The 17,136-nt window shown below is 36.3% G+C and overlaps 2 protein-coding genes across 2 annotated transcripts; both read right to left on the reverse strand.

The window, feature by feature from the left end:
- On the reverse strand, window positions 1-408 carry LOC114732679 (uncharacterized). Its single transcript, XM_028920016.1, has one exon. The coding sequence runs from the start codon at window positions 406-408 to the stop codon at window positions 1-3; it is 408 nt and encodes a 135-aa protein (XP_028775849.1).
- A 3,633-nt stretch (window positions 409-4,041) lies between these two features.
- LOC114732684 (zinc finger protein CONSTANS-LIKE 5-like) lies at window positions 4,042-6,329 on the reverse strand. The gene is made up of 3 exons (XM_028920020.1): window positions 5,858-6,329; window positions 5,178-5,354; window positions 4,042-4,529 (listed from the first exon to the last, which is right to left on the reverse strand). Exons 1-3 carry the CDS (start codon window positions 6,275-6,277, stop codon window positions 4,296-4,298), a joined length of 831 nt encoding a protein of 276 aa, XP_028775853.1. The 5' UTR covers window positions 6,278-6,329; the 3' UTR covers window positions 4,042-4,295.
- Between the last annotated feature and the right edge of the window lie 10,807 nt (window positions 6,330-17,136).

The following is a 17,136-nucleotide window of genomic DNA, read 5'->3' on the forward strand; positions in this document are numbered from 1 at the left end:
TTAAAAAAGTGGTCCATGGTGATGAGCCTCGTCAACCTTGGAAGAGCATGATAGCAAACGGTGAAACACTGAGAAAAAGGCACCATAAGACACATTCTTAAGCATGTTAAGGTCAATCCTGACCCTACCTTTAAGATTTGTTACATTTTTGGCACAAGCTCTCAAATACTTGATAGTCTTGTCCTTCACACCCTCCTCCTTTCTTGAAAATGTATAGCTTCTCAAGTACATTTGCCCCCACGAGATGCTATCATCAAAACCACCACCAGTGGGTGAACTTGTGTCCCTCCCCTTGCCGGAGCTCATCACCGTCTTCACAAACTCCGCCTCAGATTCCGGCCACTTATGGAGATTCGCATAGGTCGGCCGGCGGAGGAGGACGGTGTTGGACATGCAAACAGAGGTCATGGAAGCATAGTAGAGTGAATGGATTGGGCAAAATAAGAGTGGCGACTTGGAGCTTTATAGACTGTGAGCTGTAACATAAATATGAGGGCTCATGTTTCAATGATAGAGACATGAAATGGCATCAGGGTATAATAAGATGTGAGTGGGCAGTGATTCAGTGCGATTCTTGGAGGTCATATTGTCTTCACGTTCGGCATTAGATATGGATTTTGTGTTTCGCGTTCTTGATGCAATGATGCTTTTATTTTAGGCGTGGGACTTGAATAAATGAGACAAAACATGTGGGCAAACCGCCCTTTTGTTTTTCCAATAAATACCTTTCAAACTTCACTTCCAACAAATGGCTGATTAGCCACCATTATGTTAAGCGTAGCACGATTTTTATTTTAAACAATCATAATGTCTTGTGGTTTTAATATTACCTTCAATCTTAATTATAAAACTTACAAACGAGATCTTATAATTAGGATAAAAAATAATAGTATGTTTTGTTATATATTTATTTATATATTGATAGCTTGATTATTACCCCACGGAGTTCAGAAGTTTTAAGGAGGTGATGATTCTTTATTTTATATATCATACTTATTTTATAAAAATTAATACTGAAAAATATTAAAATTACATGTGTTTCCAATTGATTAATTTCGGACCACTGGCTAGCTAGATCTCAATTTTTTTCTCAGGAGAATTAAAAAATAATATAGTATTTATTTAATTCATCCTTCATTTTTTTCGGTTAATGTAACATTAGAGTTGACAGGATTATGATAATTATTTTATCAGATAGTAGGCGGATTATCATAATTAACTCGTTCGTTTGCATAATCTTATTAAGGTCACTTTCTCTCAGTTCAAGCTTGCAAGGTCCCGTCTACACAGTACAAGACACACATCTTCATACATGCGATTTCGTCTTTCTCCAGAATCATCATCTCTTCGAAATTCGAACGTGATGAATTTCTACAAACTGAGTTGGTGAAATCAAGCAACTCTGAGAATATCACATATCCATTATGGAAGGTTAGTCAGAAAACACATCCATTAGGCGTGGAAGAAGCAAACCATCTGCAAAATGCCAAACGTCCCACATTCCTTCTAAAATATATGATATTTAGGATTTAATAATGCGATAAACATCACTACCAAGCAGAGAAATCATAGGTTTTACAAGAGGAACATGATTGTTGAAGAAGCAAGTCATTTAGTGGACTCCTCGGAATCTAGTGCGTTTACATTTAAACACGTCCTCCTGCGTAATGTTGCAGGTGGCATAATGAAAACCCTTTCTTTTTTGCCCTCGTACAAATGGCATAATGAGTCCTGAATAGTAGTATAGCACGACACGATCACAAAATAGGTCCCAAAAACCAAAAACAAATAAAGGTCCAAATGGCTGGGAAATCCATGATAATGTGAACTTAGCCCAGGACCAGAGAATCTTAGAGCTTCTGGCCATTATTGGGTTAACACTCGGCCCAACTCAGCTGTTCTCAGCGACTCCAGTGATGGGCCCAGCATGCTTGGCGTTTGTGTTTATTATTTTATTTTTTCCCGCTTCTTCTCTGAAACAGAACTAGGAAACGTATTTGCATTAATTTTTCTAAATACTAACTTAAGATGAAGAGCGTAGTACTAAAATAGATGCCTTGGTACGAATGAGATTACACATGAAAATAACAAACAAAATTTTCTTTGACAGGGTTTGTTGCTCTCAAAGAGTCTCACAAATGCCAGCATAGGTTCCTTCTTTATCGATATGAATATTAATATGAAAAATAGAAATTATAATAAGTCATCCTATTATAAGCAATCAGCTAATAAATCTACCTAATTTCGGCGTGGACATTCGAAAGGGGAAGGCTTCTCAAAACCTAAAGGCTCTGCCAAATAAGTAATAATAAAATAAATGAAAGGATAGGGGAGTGTTTGGATAGAAACCAAACCATGGTTTCAGAAGTGTTTTTACGGATTACAAAGTAAATATATGGAGGAAGTTACCTCGTTTTGCGGAAAAGTGCTTCTGAAACCACGGTTTTGGAACACCCAAACAGGCCCTAAGTAAAAGAAGGAGGAGGAAGGTTCGAGCAAGCAGAGATGGGACCTAGTGCCGGAGCTGACTAGCATTGCTTCCCATGTGCAGTTTATTTGTGATGATGATTAATAAGCAGGCAAACGATGGTGCTTAAGGTTAATATTAGATTTGGAGGCCTTTTTCCAAACTTGAAGGTGTGTTTACTAATTCATATATAGCTTCTAGCCACCTGCCTACCCTATCTATCTACGCAATCATGCCTTCCAGTTTCACTCCTTAATCATTCAATCCCTTTCCTCCTTTCTTCTTCAGGTGCCTTTTTCATCTTTCTCCTCCAGCACCAAATTGGTCAATTTGCCTCAGTTTGGCACACACTTGTTTTTGCCCACACTTTAACTCCGCGTCAATTCTTGATTAACTCTGTGTTCCGCAGAGCATGAACGCATGATCCGACAGTTCGAATTCCCCCAGGTGACATGGTTTAAAAGTTTCTTAATTCTTGAAAAAACAGTTTTGGGTTCCACTTTTTGTCCGTTTACAATTAATGGGTTTTTGTTAAATTTGAGAATGGCTAATGGGTTTTTACTTTTAGAATTGATTATGTTTTGTGGAATCAAAAAGGGACCCAAAGAGGCCTAGTGGCTAACAGAGTGCCGGCCGACAAAGACGTGCATAGGGCCGTCCTCTCCCCACATTTGCATGTTACCTCACAAGTCATAGCCTTTGTTTACCTCTCGCTCACGCACACTCTTACAATTCATTCAAAACAATCATCAATGCGTCAATCTCATTATTTCCTCAACTTCACAACGTGAACTTGTAATTTGTACGACTCCTGCTTAATCATTTATGAAAGCTAGACACCTCAATCTTATTTAATCATTGGGTTCGTAACTCTGTGAGAAAGCAATACCCGAAGTGGGCAATATTATATAAATAAGGAAGGAGCTCCAACATGAAGATGCAACAAGTGGCCTTCAATTTAATATTTTCCGAAACATAAGTTTACCAAACAGATTCTAGACATGTTGATGCACACCAATTCTTTGTTTACTACTCTTCTTCGGCTAAAGACAAGTTTATGGTAGGGACTGATTAAGACGGTCCAACTTGTCGGTCTCAATTTCTCTCATTACTCATGTACAAATAACTTGTTTTATCTCAATATTTAAATTTACGCACACAAACTTATGATTAATTTTATTGATATATATTACATACTGACAAAATTATGTCATATGCATGTGCTTGTGAGGCTGTTAAGTTCAACTAAATTTGAATTTGGGTACAATTGTTACTCTTTTAATATTTTTCATACCACTTGGTCATGCAAAAGAAGATAAAAATTTCTCCATTCAAAGCTGAAAGGTGGTAAACGCAATCACGACGCCCTGCAGCTGCAAGAAAGCAAAAATTGGGGAAGAGCCAAATTTAGAGCAACCATATTGTCACCATAGGGGATCAATCTCAATGTTTTACCACAGCCCTGTACATTTCAGGATACTTTATTGTTTACCTTTTTGTTTTCTCATGAATGCTTCCACAAAGAGTATTTATATGCAGCTCAGTACAATCATATAGAAACCACAATAACAACTTGTCATTAAAGTTTTGATATACAATTATGCACTAATTGCTGCTGATGCAGAGTCTATAAAAAGGTTAAAAAGGGCACTCAAAAACTTGACCCTAGCTAGATTAGAGTCCAGTAGGAGCACATGGTCACATCCCAATCACTATATATATATTTACATTATTCACTAATAGTTACTATAATTTCTAAATTCGCACCATAATACATAGAAGGAGGATCAAAAGCAATCCCGGTTGAACCTGATAGCTATACTTTATTCTAAAACATGAGACCAAATGGAGAACTATCTTGAGGCCCTTGAACAAGATTATTTGCAGCAACTAAATTATCAAATAAATTAACCCAATTATCCTCTTCCTCATCTTCTTCGTCAGCTCCAACACCATTCTCATGGCTCCACTGAACTGGAGGGCTCTTGTCAGTTTCTTCGTTCCTTGCAAATCTTCCTCTGATGCGCGGCCTGCTGTCTGCTAATGTTTTCCTGCATGCATACTAATCCCCACAAACACAATTTCTTATTCACTTTCATTCTGAATTAATCATTAATAAACAACTAGCTCATACGTGTGTGTGGGTGCGCGCACACTCAATTCTGTCTAAAATCTTCCTGATACGACAGGCCAGGTTGGTGTTATAAACTTATAATAACATAGCACAGCATGAAGAAGAATTATTTCCTTTGAGATTTTGGCAGTAATGGGATTCTTAGTTGGAGAACGAGACAAATTTGGGAGAAGAGTTCATGGCTCAGAGATTCAAAACTGTGATAATAAAACATAAAAACACAGGAGCTGTTTTTTGTCGTTTAGTGAGGCGATAGCAGGTCGCTATAGTGCAAAGAATATGGGGAACAATTTCGGGTAGTACGATTTATTTAGAAAATGCTTGTCATTTCATTCCTCAATTGAGATTCACTTTTCACCGTTTTCTTAACTTTTACCCCAGAGTTGGACATGATTTATTATTTAATGGGGGGTTCATTCACCCAAATCTGTTCAAAAGTGTGGACATGGATTGAATTTCCCATTCTCACAGTGCTGTCCATCTTTAGTGGCTTCTGCTTCTTTTCTGTCTTGTTTTTGCCCCCCAATAATTAGATAATTAATGAAAATAAAAAAATAAAACAGGCTAATTAATTACCTTGATTTTCTTGTTGAAGTTTCTCAGATTTCGCTTGCTTCTATATCTCTCAATCCTAACCTTCTTCTCCTCTGGGCTATAACGACATGCTCTGCTCATCCCCTCTATGATCATACTGCTTTCGCTTGACAATGCAATCTCTGCCCCATGATTCCTCTGTTGCATTCCGTTTACCTTCTGTACCCATTTACACAACACAACCAAATATATTCCAATTTAAATACGGCGCGCACACAATTTATAGAATTAGAAAACTAAATTCAAATGATATGATGAGATGCTTATAATGCACAATATATTTTTTCATAATTCATACACACCACATATATATCTACGTATGTACGTATAAAAATATTAAAATCATAAGCATACCAAAATCTATCCATCACCATTGGCATTAATTCCGAAACAATCAAATCCTATCCTTTTTTCGGACCACCCACATGCAAGTTTTGTTCAGTCTCTGAAAATGAGTGGATACACTATTTAAACATTGAAAATTAAATACTGTTGTCCTAGGTAATTATGAGCGCTTGAAATCTAACATAAAACAAGTATGATAGCTTCTTTGAATTACTCTGTGCACATCAATTTTCGCACTGTGTGTGTATTAAAGGCAGCTTATCCATGAGAGAGCAGAACAGAGATTGCATGTGTGAGACTGTGAGTGGAGGATTAACCTGCAAATCACCAGTACTGTAGACTCTGCGAACCGGACCGTCGTCGGAGTCGAGAAACTCGGCAAGCAGAGTAGAAACAGGGTTGCGATATTCATTCTTATGGAGCGAGTGGCTGCTCTCGCTCCTCTGCATCCAGCTCGGCCGCTGAGTTCTATAGGTGGGCAGCGAACTTGGCGAGCCGTAGCTGCTACAACCGCTGCTGCAACTATTATTGTTGAGGCTCATCTCCGAGCTGAGCAGCGAGTCGAAATCAGTGACGGCGAACTGGTCCGGGATGAGGTGTTGCTGGGAAGTGGAGATGGAATGCATTGACGTAACTGAAGGATGGGGTAGTGGTGGCGTGGTGGCTGCGGCTGGCGACGGCAAATGATCGATGGATTTGGCGGCGCGTGAGAATGTATGGTTAGAGTGTGGGTACATGGCGCGTGTTGATGTGCGATATTTTAACCGGAGATCGGAAGCAGCTACTAGACGGAGGAGGGATAAAAGTGAGGGAGCGAGTGAGTGTCAGAGGCATGGGAGAAAGTATTTATGAGGGTCGCGGGAGGAAAAGGCCGGATAAAACAAATGAGAAATTAAAAATAAAAAAGTAGAAAAGGAAAGGGTGATGGGACGTTGCGGGGTGATGACGTCAGAATGGAAGAAAAGCGAGAGGAAGCGTTGACCTCTTTGGGGACCGTTTGGTGGCAGCGAGTTTGAGCGGAGAGGATGAAAGAACAAATGTTAATAAGCTTTGAAAAAATGAAATTAAAATTTTTAATTAATTTATTATTGAGAAAATCCCAGAAAAAGCCCTTGGAATATACCAAATCCCAGATTGGGCCTTTAAATTTCGAAAATGACAGAATGGGTCATTGACCCAATTTGTCATTTGTGAAATTCAGGCGAATTGACATTTTTGCCCCTGAGTAAAAGTGAGTAGTTATTCTCTAAACAAATCTAGGTAACGCTTATACTGTTCTAGTGATTACAAGATTCGTTGTAGTTAATAATAAGGTACCTGACAATAATAAGATACCTGACTATGAAAAAATGAGTAGTTATTCTCTACACAAATCTAGGTAATGCTTACATTGTTTTAGTGATTACAGCATTAGTTGTAGTTAATAACAAGACACCTGACTATGAAAAAGTGAATAGTTATTCGCTATACGAATCTAGGTAACACCTAAACTCTTATAGTGATTCCTTGAATCATTGTAGTGAATGAATAAATGAGGGCAAAATTGTCAATTTGCCTGAATTTCACAAATGACAGATTGGGCCAATGACCCATTCTGTCATTTTCGAAATTTAAGGACCCAATCTGGCATTTCCCATATTCCAAGGACCTTTTTTGGGATTTTCCCTTTATTATTTTTTATTTTCATTAAAATTTTATAACCTTATTTCTTTAATTTTTTTAAAATCATTAAAATTTTCTCTCTTTTTTCTTTTCCTCTATTTTCCTCGTAGGAAACATAACCTTAATTTCTACTCCGATCTGATGAAGGAATCCGGGATAAAAGATCCCACCACAAACTAGAGTGATTAAACCTTCAAATACCAGTAAACTTATTTTGTTTAGTTTAATTTATTTTAAGGGGTTTTGTCCCAAAATAAATAGTTTGCGTATCTATATGGTCATGTACTCACAAACTACACAATTATTTATTGGTCATTCATCAGGCAGCGATCACTATTTATCACTTTAAAGTTTTAGTTTTCATAGATGATTCTCACTTTATAGTTTTAATGAGTAAAATTTTTTTATACAATTTTATTCTTTATGTATAGCAATATCATAAATCAAATCATTTCCGATACTCTCTCTCTATTAGCTGAGGTCTAAGGAAATTTAGTCATATAACATCGAATTATTTATTATAAACTAGACTATTTAACTAGTTTCTCTGAAGGTTAAGAAAAACCTGCTTTGTTCACCCAAAAAAAAAAACTGCTTTCGGTAGCAGCAAAAAACCTACTTTCTCTTAGAAGGTCTAAGGAAATTTCACCTTTTTATTTTCAAATACAATTTTTTAGAACAATTATCCAAACAGATATTTTTTATTTTTGAAACTTGTTTTAAAAAATAATTTTATAAAATAGTTTTGAGAAAAGAAAACACAAAACAAAAACAAACTTGTCTCTACTTTCTCTTAGACTGTACCCATAAATAATAACCTTAACAAATGGTAGATATTTTGAAATAGAAGGAGTATATATGTGGACATAATAATATTCGTCAGAAATGAAATCTGGGGCTAATAAAAAAGACACTTTGTTTTTGAAAATCTTCAGATGTTATATTAAGGATTTTGGTTCGTTATATGGCTTTGAAAAAACTAGTTAGAAAACGAATTCCTTCAATTCCCATACTTCTTTTTATTAGTAAGAATGAGATGTTAAAGATGGGAAAAGATGCATACATACGGTGTTTTAATTGTGATAAGTAAAATATTTACAAGGAAATGCATGAAAAGGAAGTGTATCCATCCACTTCCTTCATTTAACACAAACTAAGTCGGAAATCTTGTAAAATTAAATTCAAATTTTCTGAAGCTTAGTGGCAAAATTTTTAAGTCTAGCTATATAAGTTGATTGCTTTTCAATTAAATATTTTTAATATAATCTTCAGTTTTGAAAGTGTATCCTCTGGGGATTCGGAGAAGGAGTGAAGTCAGATTCTGCTTTTCTATCTGAAGTTCTTGCTGTAAGGAAAGCAGTCTCTCTTGTTGTTGAACTGAACTTGACTCAAGTTGTGATTGAGGTTGACTGTTCTGAGATCTACTGGTGCTGGAGAAATAAGTCAGCAGAGTGTGTTGAATGGAAAGGTAGATGGGAAATGCAAGAGGTAATTGAAGCCTTGAATGTATTGAATGGTGTGGAAATTGCTCTTGTCTCTAGGAAGAGTAATGAAGCAGCAGATTTTCTTGCTGTCAGTTGTAGAAAGGGAGTGTGCCCATACGGGTGGGTTGACTAACCAACACTCCTTCTAGCGAAGGTTTTAGCTTTAGACTTGGAAAGATGGAATGGTTTCAAGGCTTGTGATTATGCCTCTAGTAAAAGACCAGATGCTGGAAGTTCTTCTGCAGATGTGGTTGCCAACTTTGATAAGAGTGGCATTGGCTGATGTTGCGCGCTTTGCTTTCCTTTGGTTTTTGTGTTGTTTTGCCCTGTGCTTGGTTTATGCGTTTTTTTGTTTCTTTGTTCGGGTTCTTACCTGTCTGTTCTTGTACTAATCTGTTATTTTCCTTGAGTAATAATATGGAATTGCGTATTGGCCAAAAAAAAAAAAGTTTTGAAAGTGTAGGAAACCAAGGAAAACAATGCATCTATGCTGGATACGGTATTATTAGAGAGGCAGGTTAGCAGAGATGACACTTAATGTCCGCCACTTACGTCGAGATAAGTTAAGAGGATAGACTCACCATGGATCTATATTTTTGCGACTAATCCTCTAATCCACATGAAATTTCCTAATATCTAATTTCGAGAATCATGAAAAATAAATACGAAAAAATTGCTTAATTGAAAACAATTCCATAAGTTCAAATCTTGAGAATTTATACTGCAAGTATTTTCAATTTAACTTTTCAGAATTTTCAACTTATATATAGACATGGTATTTTTATCAATTGTCTTATCCAAATTTTAAAATCTTGGCTGGGATTCTACGTTATCATTATTTTTCTTATTTAGTCACAAAATGTCATTTTTCCATAAGTTTTATTTTTTAGCCAGGATTTTCCTGTTCGTTATTATCCCTGGTATTAGTTCGGTTATTTCATTCATCCCTTTGCAGATTGGTATTGTCTCATTGCATTAATTGTTGTTGCAGATTATATAAAGGCGTCCAAATCTATATAATTAATCAAGTAATTAAATATATGTATATATATAAATGCAGAGGTTTTGATTCATTAAACCGTTTTTGTGACTTAATGACAAAGCAACCCCGCGTCGACACAGAAGAGGACAAATATACATTTATATATGGATGATGCAGAGGAAACCAAACATGTTAATGAATCATAGTCTTCCATATCTGTCTCTCCACTTGATCTCATCTTTGGCGTTATTTTAGTAATGGGTACAGTTTCAGAATTAAGCTAGTCTTCGCGTAATCATTGGCCAGTGATAAGGAAGTTTTATTTCTAGATAACCAGATAATGTATGTGGATCAAAGCTCTCAGTCAGTAATCGAACCTACATAGACGGGACCTCCGAATCTGGCAGTGTGTGTGCCTTTTGTTGGTTAATCAATTAATGCGAACAAAATATAACATTTCTTAATGATTATCATTTACCAACACAATAATGTTTCTTCACAAATTGTATCATATAGTGCCATACAGTCACGCACCGCAATAAGGTACGCTACAAAACCTGATTCTCTCTTGCACTTTCGTTGGGGGGGTCAAAACTACATAATTGACGTGTCACTTTCAGAAGAAATAAGCGTGAAATGATACTAAACTTTTTTTAACAGTAATAAAAACAAAATATAGAAGGCAGAACCACCGAGTAAGGACTTGCATTAATTGAATTTATTTGCATCACTTCCTATGTGCCAGTTGAAGCTCACTGAAGCTCCTACGGCCAAAGCGAGAGAAAGTAGCAGTATTAATTAACACTATTATTCTCTTTAGGGGTCAAAGCAAGATGATGAAGAGATATAGAAATTGGCATTTTTTTTACACTACTTATCCCAGACAAAAAGGAAAAAATTTGGCACTTTCCTAGCTGCGGCGTGGTCCTAACTAGTTAATAAGGTTTGCGCCCACATAAGATACACATGAAGGTGAGTATCAAAATCGTATCCAACATTTCCAACTTGCTTCTTTACTGCAAATATATGTGGTGTTATTTAGACCCCACCACTTACGACTCATGCACACACACACACAATGAGTTGTCGTCCTCCACATGTATCTTTCTATGTAAAGTTAGATTTACAGAAGTTATCATTAGACAATTAATTAAGCGGAAGAAGATTAGGAGTTTGGGTTTATCAATATTAATCATCATCATTAATTAATTAGGTATATGTTGAGATAGAGACACAACATCGCTAGTGATCAAGTCGTTAGAGAAAATTTAAAACCAGGACTTTGACCCCAAACGTGATTTTATCATTATTACTATCATAATAATTAGTGTTAACTGGTGGGGTTAATGAATTGTATTATAATGCCAAAACAAGAGAAAAACTTGAGGCTAAAAATTGACTTCTTAGCCCTTGCTTCTGTGTCTACTTCTCTACATAGAAAATTAATCTTCAAGAATTCATGAAAGAGGTCAATATATACGTGCCCGTGCTGGAAAAGGGCCTCTCCACTTCCCTTTCGCTCCATTTTCCTTCACTTCCAATCAGAACCATTAAAATTGTACTATGAATGATCAGATTCACATTATATAAAATAATTTTATGAAATATTTTTATTATTGTTTTGAATGATGGCGGCTAAAATTTAGTATTTTAATTTATTTTATTTTTTAATAAATTTAATATTTTATTTATAATTTTATAAAATATGAAATCCCAATCTTATAGTTGAGATGAAAGTGGAAGGCAATGGAAAGGAAAAAGGTGGAGAGGCCTATCTTCCACACGCACGCAAGCACATATATCGTGTTTGACCATGTCCAAAAAATCATATCCCATAAAAGACTACAGTTTGTGAAAATTTGCGCACACAAAAAAAAAAAAAAAGATTTCTGAAACTCATTCACTTAATTAAGCTTCAACCCACCCAAATCATATTGGGCTGGGCATCTTATGAAGCGCATTTAAGGCCTATATTTATATGTCACTAATGATGCAAGAGTGGAATGCTTTGACTTGGCATTAGGAGGACTAATATAATACTGCTTCAACATCAGAGAATGTAAAGCCGAGAGTATGATCATTCCATCTTTTTTTTTTTTTGACCGGAATGATCATTCCATCTTGATAATTATAAATTAATTTGATTATATTAACAACTCAAATGCCAAGTACTACGTATAGCTCTAAAATTAATCTGTTATTTACATTAGCCACTTGTTTTAAGTTGAACTCGTAACAAGGACAATTGACTTCGTCGTCCTTGAGGGCACTGTGATTACAGGATGCCCCCCACGTTTAATTTTCATTGAGCTTAGTAAGAATGTAAGCAAGAGTGGCTTCTAGAACTTGAAAATTGTATTTGCATTGTCAGATCTTATTGAAGATTTGAGATGGGAGCGGAGGGGACCGTTGGTATGGGAAATCAAGGTAGGTCCACTAATATCTTCCAAACTTGAAAAAGCAGCGTACGTCCATAGTGTTTCGTTGAGAAAACTGAGAAAAACAGTGACGAAAAATCAATCTTCTATAGGCCTCATGCTCTCAACAGTTGAGTTCACAAGCCCCAAAAGTAACTAACTCTGTGGAATATGCAGAATCATCAGTTGGTCAATAACTAGATTCCTTTGAAACAATAAGCTTTAGTCTTGGTCATTTGTATGATCCATTGGATGGGCATGTTTGCATTGGGTCTCACACACACGCGCACGCGAATTTTTAACAATTTGTTTAGGAATTAACTAGCTAGCGACTAGCGAGTGGATCCTAGTTAATTACTCATTAATTTAGCTTAGTTTGTTCTTATTAGTAGCGATCGACTAAGTTGGATCCTAAAGAAAAAAAAAAGTTGGAATTTTGAAAATGTGAAATTAGGAACGTCAACAAAAATTTGTTGTTATTTGTAAATTCAAACTTGTCAGTTGTGATACCAAAACTGATTTGTGATTTATAATTTTCAACCTCTTTTTCTATCATTTTCCCTTCTACTTAAGTAATAGTACCTCCCGTTCTAATTATAAAATCTCATTTGTCATCTATAAATAAGATCTTATAATTAAAACTCAAGCTAGTAATACTCAACTGAAGGAAAGACATTAGACATACTTGCAGTTTAAAATGGGAAAAATTTATTTATCGTTGTATATCTGTAGTATATAATTTTTTTTTTTGAACTGAACAACTCCAATCATTACTCCTGAAGAAAGTGATCCTTTAATAATATGCTTTATTTATATATCTACACTATATAATTTTTTTTAACTGAGCAACTCCAATCATTACTACTCCGGATATAATTTTTTTTTTTGAACTGAACAACTCCAATCATTACTCCTGAAGAAAGTGATCCTTTAATATGCTTTATTTATATATCTACACTATATAATTTTTTTTAACTGAGCAACTCCAATCATTACTCCCGGAGAAAGAGATCCTTTGATAATATGCTTTATTTTTCTGCTGATTTCTATGGGAAAGTAACAGATGAGTAGTATAATTAATAACCTGGCTAATAATGCCAGAATAATTTATTTTCTGCGTCCACACAAAAATTTCAATCGCCACTGTTTTCCAAGAACAAAGTAGCCAAGCAAATTTCAAAAAATGGCCTTGTTATCACGAGTAAATTACAAAAGCATAGTAGAAAAATCAATTCATGAACTAGTATTTTTTATTAATTAATATTAGGTGACATTGATATAATTGGTGGGAACGTAATGAAGAAAAAAGAGGCAACTGAAGCTGAAGTTATTGTGGTGTATGTGGCATAAATGATTAGAGCCTAAAACCCTAGCAAGGCGCAATAATGGGATATATAGTTCTCCTCACCCGGGGAACTCAGGACAATAGCAGATATATCGTGGGGCTTTTGCTTACATGGAAAGTCGAAGACTTTGCTGATAAGCACAAGACAACGGGAGACTTTCATACGAGCCAACATTTCTTATAACAGTTTCTCCACTTCCATCACTCCTTCTTTGACCCTTGTCTCTTCTGTTGCCGTATTTTCAGTCTCATCGTGCTCCTCAATGACCACCCCACACACAGAGTAGTACTTATATTTCAGCTTTATTGCTTTCCAAGTGCTGAAACTCACAAGGCTGTCTTGTTTCCACATCTTTCTGACTTAACTTCATTCCGAACCGCAAAGAAAAAATGAGGCTCAGAAGAACCAACTGATCGGAACGCGAGAGTATGAGATAAAGGTGCTTCAACCTTGAGAGTGTTTTGTATAGCTTATGCACTCTCACTCCTCATCATCGTATATCACGTATTCAATCTTGGAGTAATGTAGATGGTTCAGTAAATAATGTGTTGTAATGCTTATAATTGTCACATGAACACTTGGACTATGTGATGACAAAAAGTAATAGTACGTACGTAGAATGGATTAGACGCACATGACCATAAAGAGAGGCGCATGAAATGATACATCTCACATAATTCTTCTGATGAGAATGCACGTTTTGTGAAACTGATAGGCTCTTCATTTGCGTACTTCCTCTCAGACGCTTCATCATGTAAATATAGATAGCTACTTGTCACTAATAAAGCAGTTTACTTCAATGTCTTTTCCAGCAGCTAATAACATGATTGTGAGGAAGAAGTAAAGAGCAGGAATCTCAGAAAGTGATGGGTCATAAGACATTAATTATTAAAGTGAAGTGGTTTTGGAATAAAAATGTCATTCTGCAGCTATCTCTACTTCTCACCTGTCATATATTGGCAATTGGAACAGGAGTTTATATTATCTTCGCAGCATAAATTTTCCTCTCAATTATTGTAGATCTCTCTCTTTCTCACCTGTCATATATTGGCAATTTGACCAGGAGGTTATATTATCTTTGCAGCATAAACTTTCCTCTCAATTATATTAGTCTTCATACGGCTTGTCAGTGCATGATTTGTCAAGCAATGAATAGTGCCTCGCATTGATTTAATGTTTGCCCACCTTTCGAAATATCACTACTCATACGTCCCGTCAAAATGCACTCTCTTTAATTAACGTTTGCCGCATCAATAGTCTGCAGCTTTGGTTGAAAATATTCAAGTGAGTACTGAGATTTATCATTTTTTTCATTAGTTTGAGGTTCATGCTTAAAAAAATAAAAAACAGAAAGAAATAAGGAAGATTAACATAAAACTTTTAGACGTACTGTATTGATGCAAAAAATATAAAAGGGTGGTTTCATCATTTGAAAAATATTTTGAAATAACAATACGATTTCAAAGGAAAACCTGAGCATTCAACAATACAAATATGATTGAAAAGGATCGAAATGGGGTGCCCTCAAACTCCACGATTTGGTGGAAAGTTGAAGACTAATCATGTTGCGCAAAGATATGTGAGCAGTGCACAAACAAGAGGCATTAATGGATCCTTTTCCTAAGTGCATACATTCATCTGTGCAGAGAAAGGAAAATTGGAGCTGCACTTTCTCAAATCATAATGAACAGGGAATAATTGAAACTATGAGCGATGGGATTGAAGATGATATGCGACCACACAGATCAACTCATTAGTCTTACTTCTTCTACATATGAGAGACAGTTGGGGTTCAATTTAGCTATGATACGAGACAGCGTTGTGGAATGTTGAGTCAAAAAGGGCATTGGCTGACATGTAACCACGCTAGTTTGCAGTAACGGTTCGCTGCATATAAATGCATGCTTATTGGCGCTGTCACAGCAATCAATGCTGGCTTTGTTTTTTTAATTTGTTTCGAAAAATGCCGTTCGCCTAATCATTGATCAATGCTAATTTTCATCAACCAACAAAGTTTCATCAGGTTCTTAATTTGTTCATCATCTTCTTTACCTCTTGAGTCTAGTTATATAATCATTTTCTCTTGTTTCATCAGTCATGGCGACTAGAATATACGCAGTTTTTCTTTTATTGTGGTTGTCCGAGAAGAAGCAAGATTCCTTCGCGCGGATGTATTCATGGAATGAAATTTCACATGGGGAGAAATATTGTGGTATAATTATTAGGAGGCAGAGGAAGTCAAAGTTAAGTTTCATGATATGAAGCAGAATGAGCATCATAGTTGGATGTAATATTTTCGGTAGGTTGTTCTCTGATTCTAGTCACTATGGGCGGTAGAGACGTATTGGTATGATTGGAAAGCTTTGTTGTGGCTTAGAAGACACTATAGTGTAATTGAAGAATCTATACTACAAAATATAACTTCACAATTGGATATTGAGGATGAAACAACTTAAAGTTATTTAGAAATCATCATTAACATTAGTCATTTATTTAGGTTTTAATTCTTGTCACTACAAAAAAATTGACTTTCAGCGGCGACAAAAGTCGCCGCCGAAAGTTTTTTGCGGCGACAAGTCGCCGCTGAAAAGTCGTTGCCGTAGCAGCTGTGACTGAAAACTTTCAGTGGCGACTAAAAAGGTCACCGTTAAAAGATACTTTCAACAGCGACTTTTAGAAGTTTCTCTGCGGCGACAAATGTCGCCGCCGAAAGTGTTTTCTGCGGCGACTTTTTTTCGCCGCTGAAAGTAATGCCTAAGAAGAATTGGCTTTACCAATGCCACGTCATCACCGCCGGTGCCACGTCATCGTCTCCGGCCGCCACGTCAGCACCGTCGACCTCCACGTCATCGCCATCGGAGGCCACGTCATCACCGCCGACCGCCACATCATCACTAGCCACCTCCACGTCATTGCCACGTCACTCCTCCTCGCCACGTCATCGTCTAAATATTTTCACCTTAAATGTGTCTTCTTCCAGGTTCGAACTCGTGACCGCCTCCCTTCGTGTCCAACCTTCTTGCCGCTGAGCCAGATTGAATTTGTTTATTAATATTGTAAAATAAAATATATATTATTATATTATACTTTCAGCGGCGACAAAAAAAGTCGCCGCTGAAGGTCCATTTTCGGCAATTTGTTTATTAATATTGTAAAATAAATATATATTATTATATTATACTTTCGGCGGCGACAAAAAAAGTCGCCGCTGAAGATCCACTTTCGGCGGCGACAAAAAAAGTCGCCGCTAAAGGTCCATTTTCGGCAGTTTATTAATATTGTAAAATAAAATATATATTATTATATTATACTTTCAGCGGCGACAAAAAAAGTCGTCGCTGAAAGTCCACTTTTGGCGGCGACAAAAAAGTCGCCGCTGAAGGTCCACTTTCGGCGGCGACAAAAAAAGTCGCCGCTAAAGGTCCATTTTCGGCAATTTGTTTATTAATATTGTAAAATAAAATATATATTATTATATTATACTTTCAGCGGCGACAAAAAAAGTCGCCGCTGAAAGTCCACTTTGGGCGGCGACAAAAAAGTCGCCGCTGAAGGTCCACTTTCGGCAATTTGTTTATTAATATTGTAAAATAAAATATATATTATTATATTATACTTTCAGCGGTGACAAAAAAAGTCGCCGCTGAAAGTCCACTTTGGGCGGCGACAAAAAAGTCGCCGCTGAAGGTCCACTTTCGGCGGCGA

The sequence above is a fragment of the Neltuma alba genome, unplaced genomic scaffold (genome assembly GCF_004799145.2).
Source record: "Neltuma alba isolate B1F8T4 unplaced genomic scaffold, ASM479914v2 tig00012922_pilon, whole genome shotgun sequence".
Classification (NCBI taxonomy): domain Eukaryota; kingdom Viridiplantae; phylum Streptophyta; class Magnoliopsida; order Fabales; family Fabaceae; genus Neltuma; species Neltuma alba.